Genomic DNA, 17119 nt, shown 5'->3' with positions numbered 1-17119 from the left:
ATTAAACTGGCTGACTAGAGAATCTAAACTGCAGCTTTGTCCTCATACTTTCTAATGATAACTTTCCTAACTATAAACATTGTGTAAAAGCACATAAATTAAAATGCCAAAGACCTTAAAAGTTTGAAATTGACACACAAAAAAAGTAATTGCTTCTCATGGTCTCACCTCAAAGTGATGTTTGACTTGACAGTAAAAATCATGTAGATTTTTTCCTGAGCAAATATGATCATTTCTATACTAATATTGGGCCTACCTTCTGGTGGTCACGTGCTCAAGTGTGACAACCAACCCGTGGAAAAATGAACCTTGCTCTCACCTATGAAATTTAAAAAATGTGGACTACATGACCAAAAATGTAATGTCTACCTATGTGGAGGCCAGGTCTTCATTTTAAATTACCATTACACTTGGTAAAAGGTGGGTGGCTGTGGCGCAGTTGGTAGCTCGAATGGCATACCGCACCAAAATGTCACTTTTGCTCATCAATATTCATGATGTTGGCAATTGTGGCTAGGCGGGTCAACCTCCCGTTTGTCCCCAATAGTAAATGAATGGAAATAGTGTACGAACAAGATGTTTACTGAGCTGAACATACCAATTCTGTCTGAAAATGATGTCCCTGGTGCCAAATTTACTGGTTAAGATGTGGAAAGAACATACAAATGTTTAGTTAAAGAGATTGCTTGAGTGTCGAGGGCTGAAAAAGACGGGAAAAAGAGCTGACCTGATCCAGAGTTAGCTTTTTTATCGAAACCTTTTTTTGTGTGTGCATTGCCTTGCGCCACTGGCAATGACATTCTCCTGTTTCAACAATCTATCCTTGATCATGATATGCCCTGTCTTTCTTATATTTTATATCCTCTGGTTGTCTTACGTCTCTGACATTTCTTGGGGGCAATTAACCATTGCTATTTTTGTGTAGCAATCGCAAATGCTACTTAGTGACAGCCGACGAACATTTTTAATTTTTTCACTAATAATACATTTTAATTCTATTATTTATTTACACTTCCCCCTTACTAACGTTGTTTTTTTTTTTTTTTTTTTACAACAGAAAAGATAACAGTGGCAGTTCGATTCCTGACTATTACTACTCACTGTCGAAGTGCCTTTGGGCAAGGCATTGAACCCTAGGAGTCTGTAAACTCCTCCAATCAGCAGGTCTTTGGTTAACTGTCTTTGAGCTGTTAGTAGATAATGGTTTATAATGGTAGATAATCTTTTGTATTTTTTAAAAAAATTGTTTCAATGTCGGTTGAAATTATAAAGTGACTTGTGACTCCGAGAATGGCGATGTATAAATAAAGCTTGCAGACTTACTATAGACATGGAATTATATGGAATATTATATTTAATTCAGTTAAACATTAACCCCTTTAGCTGCCTAAAATGGACAACCAAATCAAACGCACCTGCATGTAAACATATTCTAATCCTAGTGAAATAGCACGAGCCGCGCCCAATGAGATGGGTTCTGTGTAAATATATCAGAACACTGTCGTAAAGAGAGGGCGGGCTCATCAATGTGGGCTTTTTTTTTTTTCCTCGGATTTATGTGTGTTGTAGACCAGCTGAAAATGGCGGCTCGGAGCGACGAATCCTTCTAACTTTATCGCGTAATAATAAACCGAAACATACATCACACCTGCGGCCAAGTAACACGAGGATGAACTTGTTTTAGGAGCTGCATACACTGAACTTGTGAAACGTCACTCGGGCTGCTGCGACCAAACGGCGTCCCAACGTCGAGGTAAACCCCTAAACTGCCGCTGCTAACATCGGCTAGGTAGCTTGCTACGACATCAAAGAAATCGGAACAGGGCGAGCCCATTGCGCAGTGTGGTTTCCACCACGTAAATACCAACGCTGTTTCGGAATACAACTCTTTAAATCACTCCCCGTCGATACTACCTGACGTGACTTCTGTGTTATTAAAACAGTATTTGAACAGGATGCTAGCATTAGCTTAGCTGTGTGTACCTAGCTTTGCCACTGAGAAGAACCCAAGTGTCAAAACGGGACCAAAACATTGGATTATATCGGACTTTTTTATCTTCCATTTTTGACGCCTTCTCATGAGCCTTTGCCTGTCGTTTAGAGACTATGGAGGATCCTCATACGCGGTACAGCAAACGCCTGGTAAGTACAATTCCCGACTATGTTGTTCTGTGTCGCTAAAAGCAGCTGATTGCGATTCGCGATGGGATATGAACCAGATTTTAAACGTGTAGACGAAATGGTATTTGTTAAATGGATTCGTGCAGTGGGTGCTGACGCTGTGGCAGTCGTCGTGCTTTTGTTTTACTTGGTGTGGGTCGTAAAACGGCAGCAATGATCGTGTCTGAACGACTCCTAAGTTCGAGACGGTCAAGTTCATTGTCTTGACTTGACAGTGTTGTTACTGTGACCTGCTCCACACCCACTATCTGCTACTTTTTTGTCTAAACTATTGTTTATATTGTACTACATTCTTATTGGTGCACAAAAACGCCATTTGGGGAATTATAGTTGGGAAAAGTAAAAAAAAAAAAAAAAAAAACCTATTATTTAACCACTAGAGCATTTAATTCAATTCATTATGATCTCCAGTAATAATGCTGTATTCACAATACTGTATATTTTAATAACATGTCATAATGTAAACCCATAAAATATGTGCATATGTTATCATATATGGCACTGTTTGTGCCAATTATGAACCACAACGCACTTTTATTTAACGTTTTGAAGACATTAGTTTTGATAGTTTACTTAGAGTGGGGGTGGGGATATCTGATTGCGGTTTTAGCACTTCATCCATCTGTCTAGCCAAACAATGTTACATGTGTTGAATGGGGGCGAGAAGGGGGGCTGACTTCAAGGAGGGGCAAAGTGAGGAAGATTAACCCCTGTTCTATTGTCATACTGTATTGTTTGGTACTGAGACAACCTGGCCTGAGCTTCTGATTGAATTTGTGATTTGGATTCAACCAGTTTCAAGTTAAAAAAAACAAAAAGATTGTAGAAATATTTTCTTCATAACTTAGATATGTTTCAGTTCCGCTGTACTCCTGGGTTCATTGAGAAACAAGTAAAAAATTATGTTTTGGGGGATTTTCTATAATACCCTCAAGTTCCTCAACCATATCACAAAGACAGATTGTGGGTTTAGGAGTTCATCGTGAATGCTTACTCTGGTCCTAGTATTAAATACTAGAGGCGTGCGAAATTTCCCATTCTTAGATTATTCACGATTCGCCCGTGGAAGATTCAAGAACGATTCACAAACATCCAAATTCCGATTATTGAATTATACCAGGTAAAGCGGAACTAAAAAACTGTCAGCGCGGTCTTCGGGACGCAATAAGGAACGGACTGAGAGTAAATATCATGTTCAACTCATTGCGCTAGATAAAAAAACAATAATACCTGACTGCTGCCAACAGCCGCTACAAACAACGCCCAGTTGCTACAAACATACGGCCACAATAATGCTACGGTAGATATCACATATATGTAAAACTAGATGCGAAATGAGAGACGACGGCGAAAATAGAACGTGTATAGAGAACTAGATGCGAAATGACAGACTTGCCGGCGTTAGTAAACATCCGCCATCTTAAAGCATTAGACTTCTCTGGAAGGCTCTGCTGTAGCGAACCTAAATAACTTTTTATCTAAAATACTCCTAAATTGGGAAAATCTTGACTTTATTATATCTTTAAATGATGAAACAGTTTTAAAACTTTGACATGTCGAAAGTAGACAGAAGGGAAATTATGGGATAACGGGAGCAATTTTAACAACTTTAACAGTTGATTCACAACATTAAATTAATTGAATATAGTTTAAAGCTGCTGATACAGAATGGGGACTTGAGTATTTTGTTTACTGTTTTTAACTGTTAACTTGATACTGAAATAGTAGTTTGGTTTAGCCTTAGAAGATTTTTTAACAATTTTGGAACTAATGTACGAAACATTAAATGCAGCTAATAGCTGGGGGTCGGGGGGTGCATCAATAATTGAGTTATAATCTAATTGTAGCCTCTGAATCGTAAGCGAATCGTGAGGTGCCGAAAGATTCCCACCTCTACTAAATTCCCTCAGTCATTTTATTTGTAAGGCTGAGCGTGCCAAGCAGAAACTGTGGTCACAGTCTATAATAATAATAATGATACATTTTATTTCTAGAGCGTTTTTCATGCCACACAAACACTCTTCACAAGAAAAATGGAAACACAGTAGCTCAGCAATCATAATAACAAAACAATCAAAAAATTGAATTATCAGCAGGGAAATAGTACATTAAAATCAGGAGGTCAAGATGGAACAGATGAGGATCATGGTAGATAAGATAAAGTAAACAGGTGTGTTTTGAGTCTGAATTTGAAAAGTGAGAGGGTAGATATATTGTGAAGATCGGGGGGTAGGGAGTTCCAGAGCTGCGGGGCACAGTGACTAAAAGCTCTGGAACAGAAGGTGGTGAGACGGACACAGGGGATTGAAAGGTGGAGGATAGAGGACATCAATAAGGATAACAGTAATGTAAAATTTTTTATATGTGACTTGGATTTTAAGATGTTTCTTCTTTGTCACCAGCGTACCGGTACGCGTCGGCGGTACCAGGATGACGGAATCTCGGATGACGAAATCGAAGGGAGACGAATGTTTGACCTGGATGAAAAGTTGCAGTGTAGCAGGTTTGGCTCTGAATTGGTCAAACACATGGAGGGAAAAGGTGAGCTGTCAACAAGGTTTGCCTAACCCTCATACCGTGTTCTATCCCATCTTGGTAACAATATATTTCAGGAATAAAACTTCAGTGTAAGAAGAGTATTTATGTGTTTATACTCTCATAGTTAGTCCTTGTATTGTGTTAGAAATATGCCCACATTTTTGCTAGTGGATCAAATTTGATCTGTGATTTAACTCTGCCTGAAAATACAAAAGCTTTGCAGTATTTTGTTTTAGGCTAAAGATTAACCCGTCTTCAAGTTTGGGTGTGTAAAAAGTACCATTGATATTTGCTTGCCTAAACTTGAAAACGGGTCAATTGTGACACTAAACGCTGTAAGAGCGTAAAAGAACTTTTGCAGATTTCATACCTGGGTGAACAAACAAATATTTCTGCTGAAAATATATAGTATAGTTTATATTACATTTTTTAACCTTTTAGGCTATTCTGCCTGACAGATGTATATAACATTGGTCTGATTTATTTCTGGTTTTCAGACAGTTCATGTGTTCCTACTGTGTAGCTGTTGTATTACTTTTTAGATATTTTATTTTCCAGATCATTTTCTATTCATAGTTGTTTATTCTCAACTGTAAAATGTTTCAGACTTCTGTTAAAGTGTTACTGTGCCACACAATTACTTAATGCAGTGTTTAACGGCCCTATGTGTTTTGGTAGCTTAGGGGTTTGCATGGTTGCTCTGAATTATCCTCTTTTTGCTCATTGTGTTGCATCTACTCCTTCTTTGGTGGGAAGTTTTATGCCAGAAATTTTGCATTTTTGTACATATTTTCAGACTTCACATTTGAATATATCCAGCGCGAAGGGCTTCGGGATCCCATCATCTTTGAAAAAGATGAAGGCCTTGGAATACAGTTAGTACTTCACCTAGATATCACATTCAAGCAAATGTGAATCTACACGTGCATTAAAAAACTCTTTAAATGTTGTTTCTCATACAGAATGCCAGACTCTGATTTTAGCGTGAGTGATGTAAAGGTCTTTGTTGGTAAGCTTCTGGCTATTGTACATCAAAAAACACTTTCAGCTGAATATTTGGCTTGTGAAACATTAATTCCACCTGATTGGACAAGTCTGCTTATTAATTAAACTGCCATTTTATTCATCACAGGCAGTCGGCGCATCGTTGATGTGATGGATGTCAACACCCAGAAGGGCATCGAGATGTCAATGGCGCAGTGGCGGCGCTACTACGAGACGCCGCCATCTGAAAGAGAAAAACTTTACAATGTTATCAGCTTGGAGTTCAGCCACACCAGACTGGAGAATCTAGTTCAGCGACCGGCTTCAGTACGAAGACATTAACTCTTCTCCCTTATGGTTTGTTTCTTGCTGGTGAACTTGTTATTGATTATTTCAGGTGGACCTGATTGACTGGGTAGACAATATGTGGCCCCGGCACCTTAAGGAGCGACAAAGAGACTCAACTAACGCCATCATTGACATGCACTATCCCAAAGTACAGAAGTAAGTTCATTTGAAAGATCAGAAACATACTCCATTGCTTGAATATGCACACTTTGATCTGTCTTGATCACTCTTTCCTTCCCTTGTCACAGATACTGTCTAATGAGTGTTCAGGGCTGCTTCACAGATTTCCATATCGACTTTGGAGGCACTTCAGTGTGGTACCACATCCTCCGAGGTGGAAAGGTTAGTGCGTCGGGAAAAGTTTTAAGTAAAATTTCTTTCTTGAAGCTTTGTAGGAATCACAGAGCAGGGCTTCAGACATTTGGGTCCTAACCTGAAATATTAGGGAAGTACATTGCAAATTGTCTTGTGGACTTAATTTTCACTTTTATATTCATGTACTGTACGTAGTGTAGTTTTTCAGCAGCAGATCATATCGAAGAATACTACATTTAAAACTAGGGATGTCCCGATCACGAGTCAGAGTCACCTGATTTTGAGAATCTGCCGATACCGAGTCCCGATCCGATACTGGAAAAAAAAAGTATTGTTCCAAATAAAAAATAAATAAATAAAAGTTTTGAACATGTTACTGTGGCAACATGCCGTCTTCATAATCTGAATTATTTTCTTAACAAGAGTAACTTAGAAAAATGCTTGTTTTTATTAAATGCTTTATTGAGTGAGTCCACCCAAATCCGCTCACACTGCTTTAACAAACTAAACGATGAGTGACACATTCGGCGCCTTTCAAAATCGCGCTACCAAGCTTCTCCGGCAAGATCAAGGCTTAAACACCTGTCAATCATCGTTAACTTTAACAAGCAAAGTCCAGTGTACTGCTGACTAGGGATGGGAATTGATACGATTTTTACGATTCCGATTCCATTATCGATATTGCTTAACGATTCGATTCTTTATCGATTCTCTTATCGATTCTAATTTCGGGAAAAAGAAGAACAAACATTTTGATTGGCATCAAGTTTGTTTAATCAGAAGTCACAACCTTACAAACTCACAACGAGGTCAAAAGAGGCCCAAAGCCTCAATGTTAACTGTGGCAATAAGTGGCAAATGCACAAGAATGTGTAACATTTTACTGAAACATTTTTCTAATAGAAATAAAAAATATTGGTATATTTTGGCATATAGGTCGTTGTTCTGCCTTTGGCAATGTCCCCAAACTTTTTCCTGTGAGGGCCAAATAACTTTTCCCTTCTCTGATGAGAGGCCGGGGTCAGTTTGTAACAGAAAAAGTGTGACGATTGCAGGAGTGCGAAATGTAAAAAAAATATTGTTTTTCAGAAAGCCACAATCAAATAACCCTCTGTGGATTCTTCTCGGAACAAAAGTAAATAAAATAAAAATAATAATATAATATAATAATAATAAAAAAAAATAATAGCACTATTAATTAAATAGATAATAACCAAATAACCCTCTTTGAGTTATTCACTGAAAAAGGCCAGGAAATAAATAACACTACTGAGGGAGAAAAAAAAAACAAAAAAAATTCAAAATGCTCTCTGGAATTGTTTTTATTTACCAGTATATTGAAATGCATGCCTTTTTAGTTTTTATGGCGCTTTCACGCTCAAGTGGTGGCGCCCTTGCGCTTCCTCACGCGAAGAAGAGCGCGAAGAAGAAGAAATGCCGCATCCAAGCCAGTGAGCGAGTTAGTGAGAAAGGGAAACACTGCCACGAGCCTACGTTCTTTGTTAATGTTTGTAAAATATCCACAGAGCCAACGCCTGTATGTATCATCTTCTGTGTTGTTGTTGTTTCCACTCGCGATTGGACACTTAAATCCAGTTGTGTAGTGGTTTAAACGATGTGCTAATGCTAGCGAACGTATGCTAACTGTTTGTTATGACTGTGTTAGCAGCTAATCATCGCTGATTTACGTTGATGCGAACCTGTTTGTTATTGGGGACGAAATTGCTTTGTTTCATTTCTATTTTTAGTTTCAAGTGATGGTTGAATAAAGTCAGCAAATTATACCAACGTCTTCTGCATCGTCATTTGGGAGTTTAGCTAGCTGTATAGCCAGGACTGAGCCTTAGCGTCTCAGTGAGGACAGTGCAGTCTATTCCCTCCCGATGCAGTTATTTCCATCTCGCAATGACTGCAAGTCGCTTTGTTGTAATTTTTCCTCGTGAAGTGAAGACACACTTTCGAGCGTTCGAACCTACGTCATTGTTATGTTTACGGCGGCAACGCTCGTGCTAAACTATCGTAACCTTTCATTTTCACCCTTTTTCCTGGTGAAGTGTAGCCAAACTTTGGAGCGAGTGGTTCTTGGCGCCATGCTAGTTTGATGCGTCTGGACAACAAGACACGTCACGATGCAATATGCGTCTTTAGGGATCGTTAAGGCTTTTTCATTGTGATGTCGAGGCCTCGAAACACTCGGAACCGGTTCCGAATTGGAATCGGATTTCGATTCCCATCCCTACTGCTGACCAAAAAAAGCAGCAGGAGGGGCAGTGAGAGGCTGTATGAGCATGAAGCAGAAAACCTTAAAAATATTATTTTTAATTAAAAAACCCATTCTTTTCACCCGATTCCGATCCTCTGAGAAATGGCGCGATCGGCCCAATTTCTGATCACGTAATCAGAACGGGACGTCCCCATTTAAAACTGATGGAATTTTTTGTGCGCAAATTTACAGTTTGCACGAGTAGATGAAAATGTACTTCTATCACCATTCTATAAATGTGAATATCTTTGCCTAACTTTATTTCAACCTGTTCTGATGCCATTTCACCTGTGACTCCTGCAGGTGTTTTGGTTAATTCCACCTAGTCCTCAGAACCTGGAGATGTATGAGAACTGGGTTCTATCAGGAAAACAGGGAGACATATTCTTGGGTGACAAGTGTCATGACTGCCAGAGAATTGAGCTCAAGCAGGGCAACACCTTCATGATTCCTTCAGGTCGGTCACAAATCCATAAATATGCTGGCTCTCTGCTACATCGATAAAACACAACATTGTTTTTGGGGGGTGTCATTGCAGGGTGGATCCATGCTGTGTACACACCCGAGGACACCCTAGTGTTTGGAGGCAATTTTCTTCACAGCTTTAATATTCCCATGCAGCTCAACATCTACAGTATTGAAGATCGCACTCGGGTAAGCAGCGCGACCTATAAATCTTACATTATTTATAGGGGTCCGGTGTAACTGTACACAAAAATCTCGGTTCGGTACGTACCTCGGTTTTGAAATCACGGTTCAGTTCATTTTCGGTGCAGTAAGAAAACAAAATGCAAAATATAAATGTGGTAGTTTTTTATTACACACCTTTGTGCTTTCAACAATAGGAACATTAGCCTACACAAAGCTAGAATTCTGCTCAAAAAGTAGCGGGTATTTAAAGATAATCCAACAACAATTTGCCTTTCAGACCCCGCGTATTGGTCAGCTTTCTTTCTGAAAGAAAAGAAAAAAGAAGTCCTGTGCTAAAGAGAAAAGCAATCCCAATGACAAAGATTTTAACATGTATTTTACAAATGAAATGCCTCAATGAATCATTTTTTTTTCTTATGATTGGTTTTCAAAAGATTTATTGGTGGATTTTCTCAAGTTAAAGCGCCACAAAGAAATTAATAAATTTAATTGTGTAAGCAGGATCTTTGTATTATTATTATTTAATTACAGGTGTTTTAGCTCATTTCAATTTATTTTATTTAAATGGCTATTATTTTATTATGTGTTTATATTTACAAATGTGATGTAGTATTCATTTATATTGTGTATTTTATGTTGTATAACTTTAGTTCCTATGTGAATATTAGTTCCTACTTGTTTTGTTGTGGTAGGAGGGTTTTGTATTGAACACGGGGCTGTGTTGGTTATTATTATAGCAGAGAAGACAGCAGTAAATCAACAAAGACAAGTCAACTGTGTTCCGATCTACCACTCAAGAGATCTGATGGACTCAAAAAGTGGGTTACGATTGCATATTAGTTTGAAAATCGACCAGATCCACCATATTTTTACACGAGTGACTTCCGGCCTGCCCGATTCTAGCGACCGGTAGTAGTATTGACGCAGGAGGGTCGCGTCTCGCATCAAATAATAAACTCTGCCGTTCTTTTCGCGTGCGTCTTGTTGAGCCGCTTCTGGGACGCGTCTAACACGCGGCCGCACTGCGACTGGTGTGCATTGGCTGATTGACTTTAACGCCCGCGTTTAACTGCGCCATTGACGTTTCTGGGTTATACTGTCATACTGTGTTGGTCCTCATTATAGTAGAGAAGACGGAGTAAATATAATCTACACAAAGAAACTGTAACCTGATCAACTCACAGCCTCGAAAAGTAAGGGTTACATTACGTCAGAAACTCGTTTGGTACGCCTCCGTTCCGAACCGAGGACTACGTACCGAAACGGTTCAGTACAAATACATGTACTGTTACACCCTTAATTATTTACACAACACTTTTTGTCATTCACCACCAGTGATCGGTGAAGTATAGAATATTATGATGTTTATTTGTTCTAGGAAAACAATCCTGGTTTGGCTGGTTACCACTTTGTTGAGGAAGTGGATTTTTAAAACATATACCGTACATATGTGCTTTTGGTCCTTTTTAGGTCCCAGCGAAGTTTCGCTACCCATTTTACTATGAGATGTGCTGGTATGTCCTGGAGCGATACCTCTACTGCCTGACAAACATCTCACACCTCACCCCTGAGTTCCAAAAGTACTCCCTTGGCATAGGTTAGGATTCCTGACACAAGTATTCTGTCTTGTCTCTTTGATATTTACAAGTTTTTTCAATACAGGGCTGACACAAGCAGATCTCAGGATAAATAACAATACAGGCAATGGTACCACTAATGGTGTTGACTGTGATGTTGAAATAAAATCAAAGGAATCTGAAGATGAAGAAATCCAAATGGACGGAAACGATCACATAATCAAACCACAGCATATATTGACCCCTTTTGAACTTGAGGGGCTGTGGAACCTTGTAGGGAAGCTGGAGGAATTGCCTGCAAACAAGAAGTGCATTCCTTCTGGGATCGAGAATGCTGAAGCCTTACTCGAAGATATGAGAGTAGGTATCTAGCCAATACAACATAATAATATCTTACAGAACTGAATTCACATAAGTCTCAAATTTCTAATCATTGTGTCCCCCCATCTCTGTTCATGTATAGGCTGTACTTAAAGAGCACGTAACTGATAGCCCCAAGCTGTCCTACACTGGGGAACCCATTGTCAAGTGGCCCAAAAGAGTAAGTATTGTGAGCTATAAATCGCAAAGTTATAAAAGAAATTCACAGTTCTATCCCAAACAATTAAAACTGCATCAATGTGTCTGAAATCAAAAATGTAGATTTCTTATTGTAATGACATCAATATGATTTACATACAGTACATTACCAAAAAAAAAAAAAAAAAAATTCACTCTGGCCATCATTTCTATAGCCATCATGGTACCGACCCCCGTCACCTCCACCAGCGCCACCTTGCCGGCCCCGATTGGCTAATCCCTTACACAAGCATTCCAGCCAGAGATCCAACAAATGCTCGCGCATCTCTGCTTTGAGGCGGCGGCGTGTGCGGTGCAAGACTTGTGCCGGGTGCCGCAGGAAAGAATGTGGCGACTGCCAATTCTGTCTTGACATGAGGAAGTTTGGTGGGCCTGGAAGAATGAAAAAGGGCTGCGTCTTGAGACAGTGTCTCATGGTGAGTTTGACAAGCCTGGGATTTCTTTGAATCAAACAAATAATAAAATACTTAGTTTTTTAATGTTCTCAAACCAAATTATTTTTTTCTATAGCCTGCTTTGCCAAATACAGCCCGGTGTGCCATCTGTGAAGAAGGGGAACCAGAAGACTCACATCCAAGCACTCACACACTAATGGAGTGCTCTGTTTGCTCACGGATAACACATCGGCGATGCATGAAGGTGAGTTTGGTTCAAATTTACGGAATCCTATCGAAAGGTTTTTGTCTTTTCTGGTTCCTGCTCGCAACACTCACTGGCTTTTTGTCAGGATCCTGGCGAGGGGAAAATGAATACCGATTTACCGAGCTGCTGGGAATGTCCTAGGTGTTACAACAGCAAAGGATCAGCATCAGAAGTATGCAGTTATTATTTCTCAAACCACTGAACTCCCATAGTCTCATTATAATGACATGATCTATGTCTTCACTCCACAGCAGTCTTCTAGTGAGGAGGAAAGTGAAGCATCAGAGAGCTCAACATCATTGCCCCCGACCAAACCTGCATATCGAGAAGGTATCGGCGTAGGACAAAAGCTGTTGCGGGGCCGACGTGGCAGACCATCAGGACCCACGTCCCGACCCACAGCCCCGCCACCCTCTCAGAAACTGCTACTACAGCATCGACAAAACCGCAAAAGAGCTAGTCTACTAGAGATTCGACTCAAGAAAAGGGTAAACCATGGGCAAATCTTAAAATACTTTACAACTTGGCAGTGGTGTTCTTATGTGTACTAATGTAATCTAACCAAAAACCCATTTGATTTTTGTTCATTATTGTAGATAAAACTAGAGCGCAGCAAAATTCTTGCAGTAAGTGCAACACAAACTTGTGCAATAAATCTGTATGCAAGGCCAAATGTGTTGAATAATATTTCTTTATACTTGTAGCAAAAACAAGCAATGGAGCGTGCCAAGTTGCAGTCTCGCCTGCGCTCTCCAGTGAGCACACTATCTCAGGGCAGAGGTCGGGGCACCTCGTGGCCAAGTGGCTCCTCTCTCGGAATCTCTTCCAGACTGACTGGACCCCCTCAGCAACAGTCTTCTACCAGGCTGACCTTTGAACCCAAGGGAGAGGCCCACAGAGGGCGGGGCAGAGGGGTGAGGCTTCGTGGAGGAGGAGCTGGTAGAGGAACGACAGGTGGTAGGTATCATCAGGGGTTAGAAGAAGAGAGCGAGGACAGTAGCAGCAGCAGCACCAACAGTAGCTCCTCTGATGAAGAGGAAGAGGAGAGGGTGCAAAATGGTGGGCGAGCGGGCGATAAAGAGAACCTGCCACAGTGTAGGCAAGGAGGTCGAGCAGCCAAAGACAGAGAAGAGGAAGAGCAGCGAGACACCAAACAAAATGGTGCAGAGTGTGATGGCAATGAGATGGAGCAGGACACTGATGGATCATTGGTTAAAGTGACACTCCAAAGACCAACCAAGGACAAACAGGCGCCTACAGCCATTGTCCCTAAACTTGAGGCAATCACTCCTCAATCAGCCGCCTCGTCAACACACAACCCTAACAAAACCCTCATAAGGCCGCCTATCAGAAACACCAACAAACATTCCAGCAGGCACGTGCCAGCAATCACTCGCAGTGGACACACTCGCACCTCCCACCACTCAGAGGGGCACGGTGTCACCAAAAGAAAAAAGTCAAGCAGCACAGCCAAGCTGAGCAATGGTGCTTCCTCGTCTTCATCCTCTGAGCGTCCACACCATCGCATCCCTTTGTCAGCCTTACAGAAAGGAGGGGGCAAAGTTGACAGGGAGGGCATTGGGAGTGGGCCGGACTGTGAGAGGGAAGTGTGGGTGTCTGTCTTCCGCTACTTGAGTCGAGCAGATCTCTGTGTGTGTATGGCAGTCTGCAAAAACTGGTACAAATGGTAAGTCCTTGATTTTTTTGTGCAGTGTATGCAATAGTACCGTAATTTTTGGACAATAAGGGGCATCCATCAAATTTCACCAGAAAGCTTGCTTGTAAAATAGGCTGCGCTAGACTTAGCTGCAGGGGGGAGTAGCGGCTTATAGTCCTAAAATTACAGTAATTATCCTCATGCTGCAAATTTTATCATACAATACGACTCAAAATTGTTGGCCATAAAAAAATAAAATATACTTTACTGTTCTTACCCCTCGGGACAATGTTTGTGTGCAGGTGTCTTGATAAGCGGCTTTGGACGCAAATTGACCTGAGTATCAAACGCACTGTTACGCCCCAAGCACTAACAGGAATTATAAAGAGGCAACCATCTTCACTCAATCTTTCCTGGACCAACATCTCCAAAAAACAGCTAAGCTGGCTTGTTGGCCGCCTTCCGGGTAATTATGTGACCCTTATGTCCAATTGTACATTCATGCTTTACTCATTGTCACTTATTGTCATTTAGGTATTCCTGTTCCAATTTCTTTCCCAAGCTTTTTTGGGACATCAACAAACCTCCATTGTTTTATTTTCCAGGTCTGAAAGATCTGATGCTGGCAGGTTGTTCCTGGACGTCGATTTCTGCGCTCTGTTCCTCTGCTAGTCCTCTCCTCCGCTCTTTGGATGTGCGGTATGCAGATGGGGTCAAAGATGCACAGATCAGGGATTTGGTCACTCCTCCAGGTGCCTCTTCTTTAACATGACTACATGGCATCTTGCTGTACTAGTGCTCCAACTTTAGATTCCTTGAGAAATGATCATTTTATCCTAATGTAATGTGATAAATTTCAGATTTTAAATAAAAAGAAAAATGTAACAACAAAAAACAATGGAAAAAAGTATAAATGGGTTGTTTTGGGGCTTGTTCAAGGAACTAATTAAAATATCTTTTATTGTACGACTATTTAAAATAGGGGTGTCCAAACTATCAAGTGTAGCCCACTGCCCAGTTTTAACTGGCTTGCTGTAAATTATGAAAGTATTCAGAATGCTCATACGATCTTAAATTCAGTCTACATTTCCTTGTACTTCTCATCTTTAACACTAGATAGAGCTAGTCACTTACACAGTGCCTCTCTGCTAGCTCAGGGTCAAACCTGACATTGGCGTCTGTCTCTGTCAATGGCAGCCAGTGAGTTAACCCTTAATAGTAAATTATAAAACCCACTCTTTTCTTTTTTTTACCCAATTCCAATCCTCTGTTTAACAAATGAAAGTGGAATGATTTCAAGTTGACGCTTGCATCCTTCGATTTGATTTGAAAGCAGTCCTCAGAAAAAAAAAGTTTGGACACTCCTCTTTTACAACATAATCACTATACCTGTGAGATGTCAGACTTGCCTATTTCCTTCCTGGCCGTGCTGTATTTAGGTTGCGACAACCGCAGTCATTTGAGGGCTATGCAGTGTTTGCGACTTGCTGGTTTGGACATCAGCGACTCCACCCTACGTCTGGTGATCCGCCACATGCCCCACTTGACGAAACTGGACCTTTCTCACTGCAACAGCCTCACAGACCACTCCATCAACCTGCTGACCGCGGTGGGTTCGTCCACCCGGAATACGCTAACAGAACTCAACTTGTGTGGTGAGAAGCAGCCGATTGAAATTGCAATTTGCAAGCCTACACTTGAGCTCACCAATTTCACTCATTACGTGTTTTGCTGTTTGTGTGACAGGGAGCAGTAAGCTGACAGACACATGTCTGAAGTATCTCCGCCGCCTGTCTTGTATATCGCTACTCGACCTGCGAGGCTGTAAAGGAGTTTCCCGCAAAGCATGCGAATCCTTTATCTCAGAGTTATCCGTCAACACGCTTTACTGCCTGTCGGATGAAAAACTGATCCAGAGGATATCCTAAAGTTGGATTTAAAGTGACATGACAATGTGAGGACGTTCACGTACACATGGAACGCTGTTATGCAGGGGTGAGGTTTTGACAGAGAGCGCTTACTCACTTATCTGCTGTTGGTAAAAGCTAAAAAGAGACTCAGGATTCCTTTTTTGTCTGACCTTTTGAAGGGGGGGATTATAGGTAATTAATTAGACGTTATCAACAACACATCCATTGAATTGCACCTTCAGTTTAATCTGAACATGTCACTTTTTGCCTCATGCACAGCAGTTTCGAGTTGATATTCTTTAAAGTCAAATTTTGAAATGGAGTCCCTAAGTTGTAAAAGGTGTTTACTTGGTAGACATGCATGAACATAAAAGTGAGTCTCATCAATCAGGCAACTGGATCCTACCCTATTGTTGTTGAGGGAGGCAATGTTGTATAAGTGTTCAATGACAAGCCAAGGAGCAGGTGTCACTTCAGTGGTGCATTTCAGACCACCATTAGACATCAGGTGCTATTATTTCCAAATTCTTGTTTTTGTACAGAGACTGTTTAGAGAAATCTAGTTATATCACACATGTTTTGATATATTTTTCTGGGATGGAATTTTTTTCCCCACAGAATTTCATGAGTCCAATTTAGAGGTGTATGGTTTGTTCTGTTTGGTCGGGGAATAGAATTTTCTGTTTGCATCCATTGAGTACATTGAGCCCTGAACCATTGAGCCCTGCTACAAGCTCATGGCAGATACAGCTCCTGTGGCCTCATTTCTGCTAATGGGAAAAAATATATATAATTTTGTGTAAAAACATTTCCCTCTTTCGGTGTTCAAAAACGGGGATTCTTGTAGCATTATAATTATTTTTCGGATTGTTTTTAAACTTCATGTTATATGTATTATTTTTCAAGAAAAATAAAAACCAATGAATTTCAATGTGTAATAATGTTTTTTTTTTTTTTTTGTATATATTTTAAATCATTGTCAATTATGTTTGTAGTTTGGTTACCATGTCACCTCATAGTCCTGATCATTGTTTTAATCCAGGCCTCTAATTCTTTTTATTGGGGAGGACACAAACTAAATATGATTCTTCTGTATTATTTGTGGACGGATCAGAATGAAATTTGGTAGGCGTATTCTAGGTGTGTAGCCCAATTTTTTCCCCTCAGGGCTGATTAATTAGAATAATTGATTACAGAACTCAAATTGCTTCTGTTATTTATGGATGGATCCGAATGAATAAAGTACACCGCCATTGAAAGGCGGAAACACGCGCAGTGTTGCCAGATTGGATGAGTTCCCGCCCAATTGTGCTGTTTTCAAAGACCTGTAGTGGGAGAAAAATGCGTTGGGTGGGTCCATAAAATTTCGGGGGGAAAATTGCTGTTTTCAAGGAACCGTTCTGATTAGTTTTAAGGTGTAGACATAAAAATTTAACAGTGGAGGTTCAGCTACGTACATCGCTTTCTTTTAGCA

General features: G+C 40.4%; 1 protein-coding gene across 3 annotated transcripts; it reads left to right on the top strand.

Moving 5' to 3' along the window:
- Positions 1-1508: 1508 nt before the first annotated feature.
- kdm2ab (lysine (K)-specific demethylase 2Ab) lies at positions 1509-16576 on the top strand. 3 transcript variants are annotated; one of them, XM_057850023.1, is made up of 23 exons: positions 1509-1753; positions 2102-2142; positions 4584-4722; positions 5516-5594; positions 5682-5728; positions 5852-6030; positions 6101-6207; positions 6300-6393; positions 8933-9086; positions 9168-9283; positions 10751-10877; positions 10943-11217; positions 11321-11398; positions 11592-11852; positions 11947-12075; positions 12164-12250; positions 12333-12566; positions 12675-12704; positions 12783-13765; positions 14038-14201; positions 14341-14487; positions 15175-15390; positions 15482-16576. In XM_057850023.1, the coding sequence occupies exons 2-23, from the start codon at positions 2107-2109 to the stop codon at positions 15661-15663; spliced, it is 3864 nt and encodes a 1287-aa protein (XP_057706006.1). In that variant the 5' UTR covers positions 1509-1753; positions 2102-2106; the 3' UTR covers positions 15664-16576. The 3 variants fall into 3 exon arrangements, with proteins under 3 accessions (XP_057706006.1, XP_057706003.1, XP_057706005.1); XM_057850020.1 differs by having other exon boundaries at positions 1510-1753; positions 12330-12566; XM_057850022.1 differs by having other exon boundaries at positions 1510-2142; positions 12330-12566.
- The last annotated feature ends 543 nt before the right edge of the window (positions 16577-17119 follow it).

Source organism: Corythoichthys intestinalis, chromosome 11, assembly GCF_030265065.1.
Source record: "Corythoichthys intestinalis isolate RoL2023-P3 chromosome 11, ASM3026506v1, whole genome shotgun sequence".
Lineage (NCBI taxonomy): Eukaryota > Metazoa > Chordata > Actinopteri > Syngnathiformes > Syngnathidae > Corythoichthys > Corythoichthys intestinalis.
Note: the sequence above shows the minus strand (reverse complement) of the source record. Positions and strands in the feature narration are given on the sequence as shown.

Excerpts from the sequence above, each read along its gene's own strand:
- kdm2ab (XM_057850020.1), top strand. The coding sequence starts at position 2,107 with ATGGAGGATCCTCATACGCGGTACAGCAAACGCCTG. Across the intron at positions 12,251-12,329 it reads GCAAAGGATCAGCATCAGAA|CAGTCTTCTAGTGAGGAGGA; the intron begins GTATGCAGTTAT and ends TTCACTCCACAG. Across the intron at positions 13,766-14,037 it reads TGCAAAAACTGGTACAAATG|GTGTCTTGATAAGCGGCTTT; the intron begins GTAAGTCCTTGA and ends GTTTGTGTGCAG.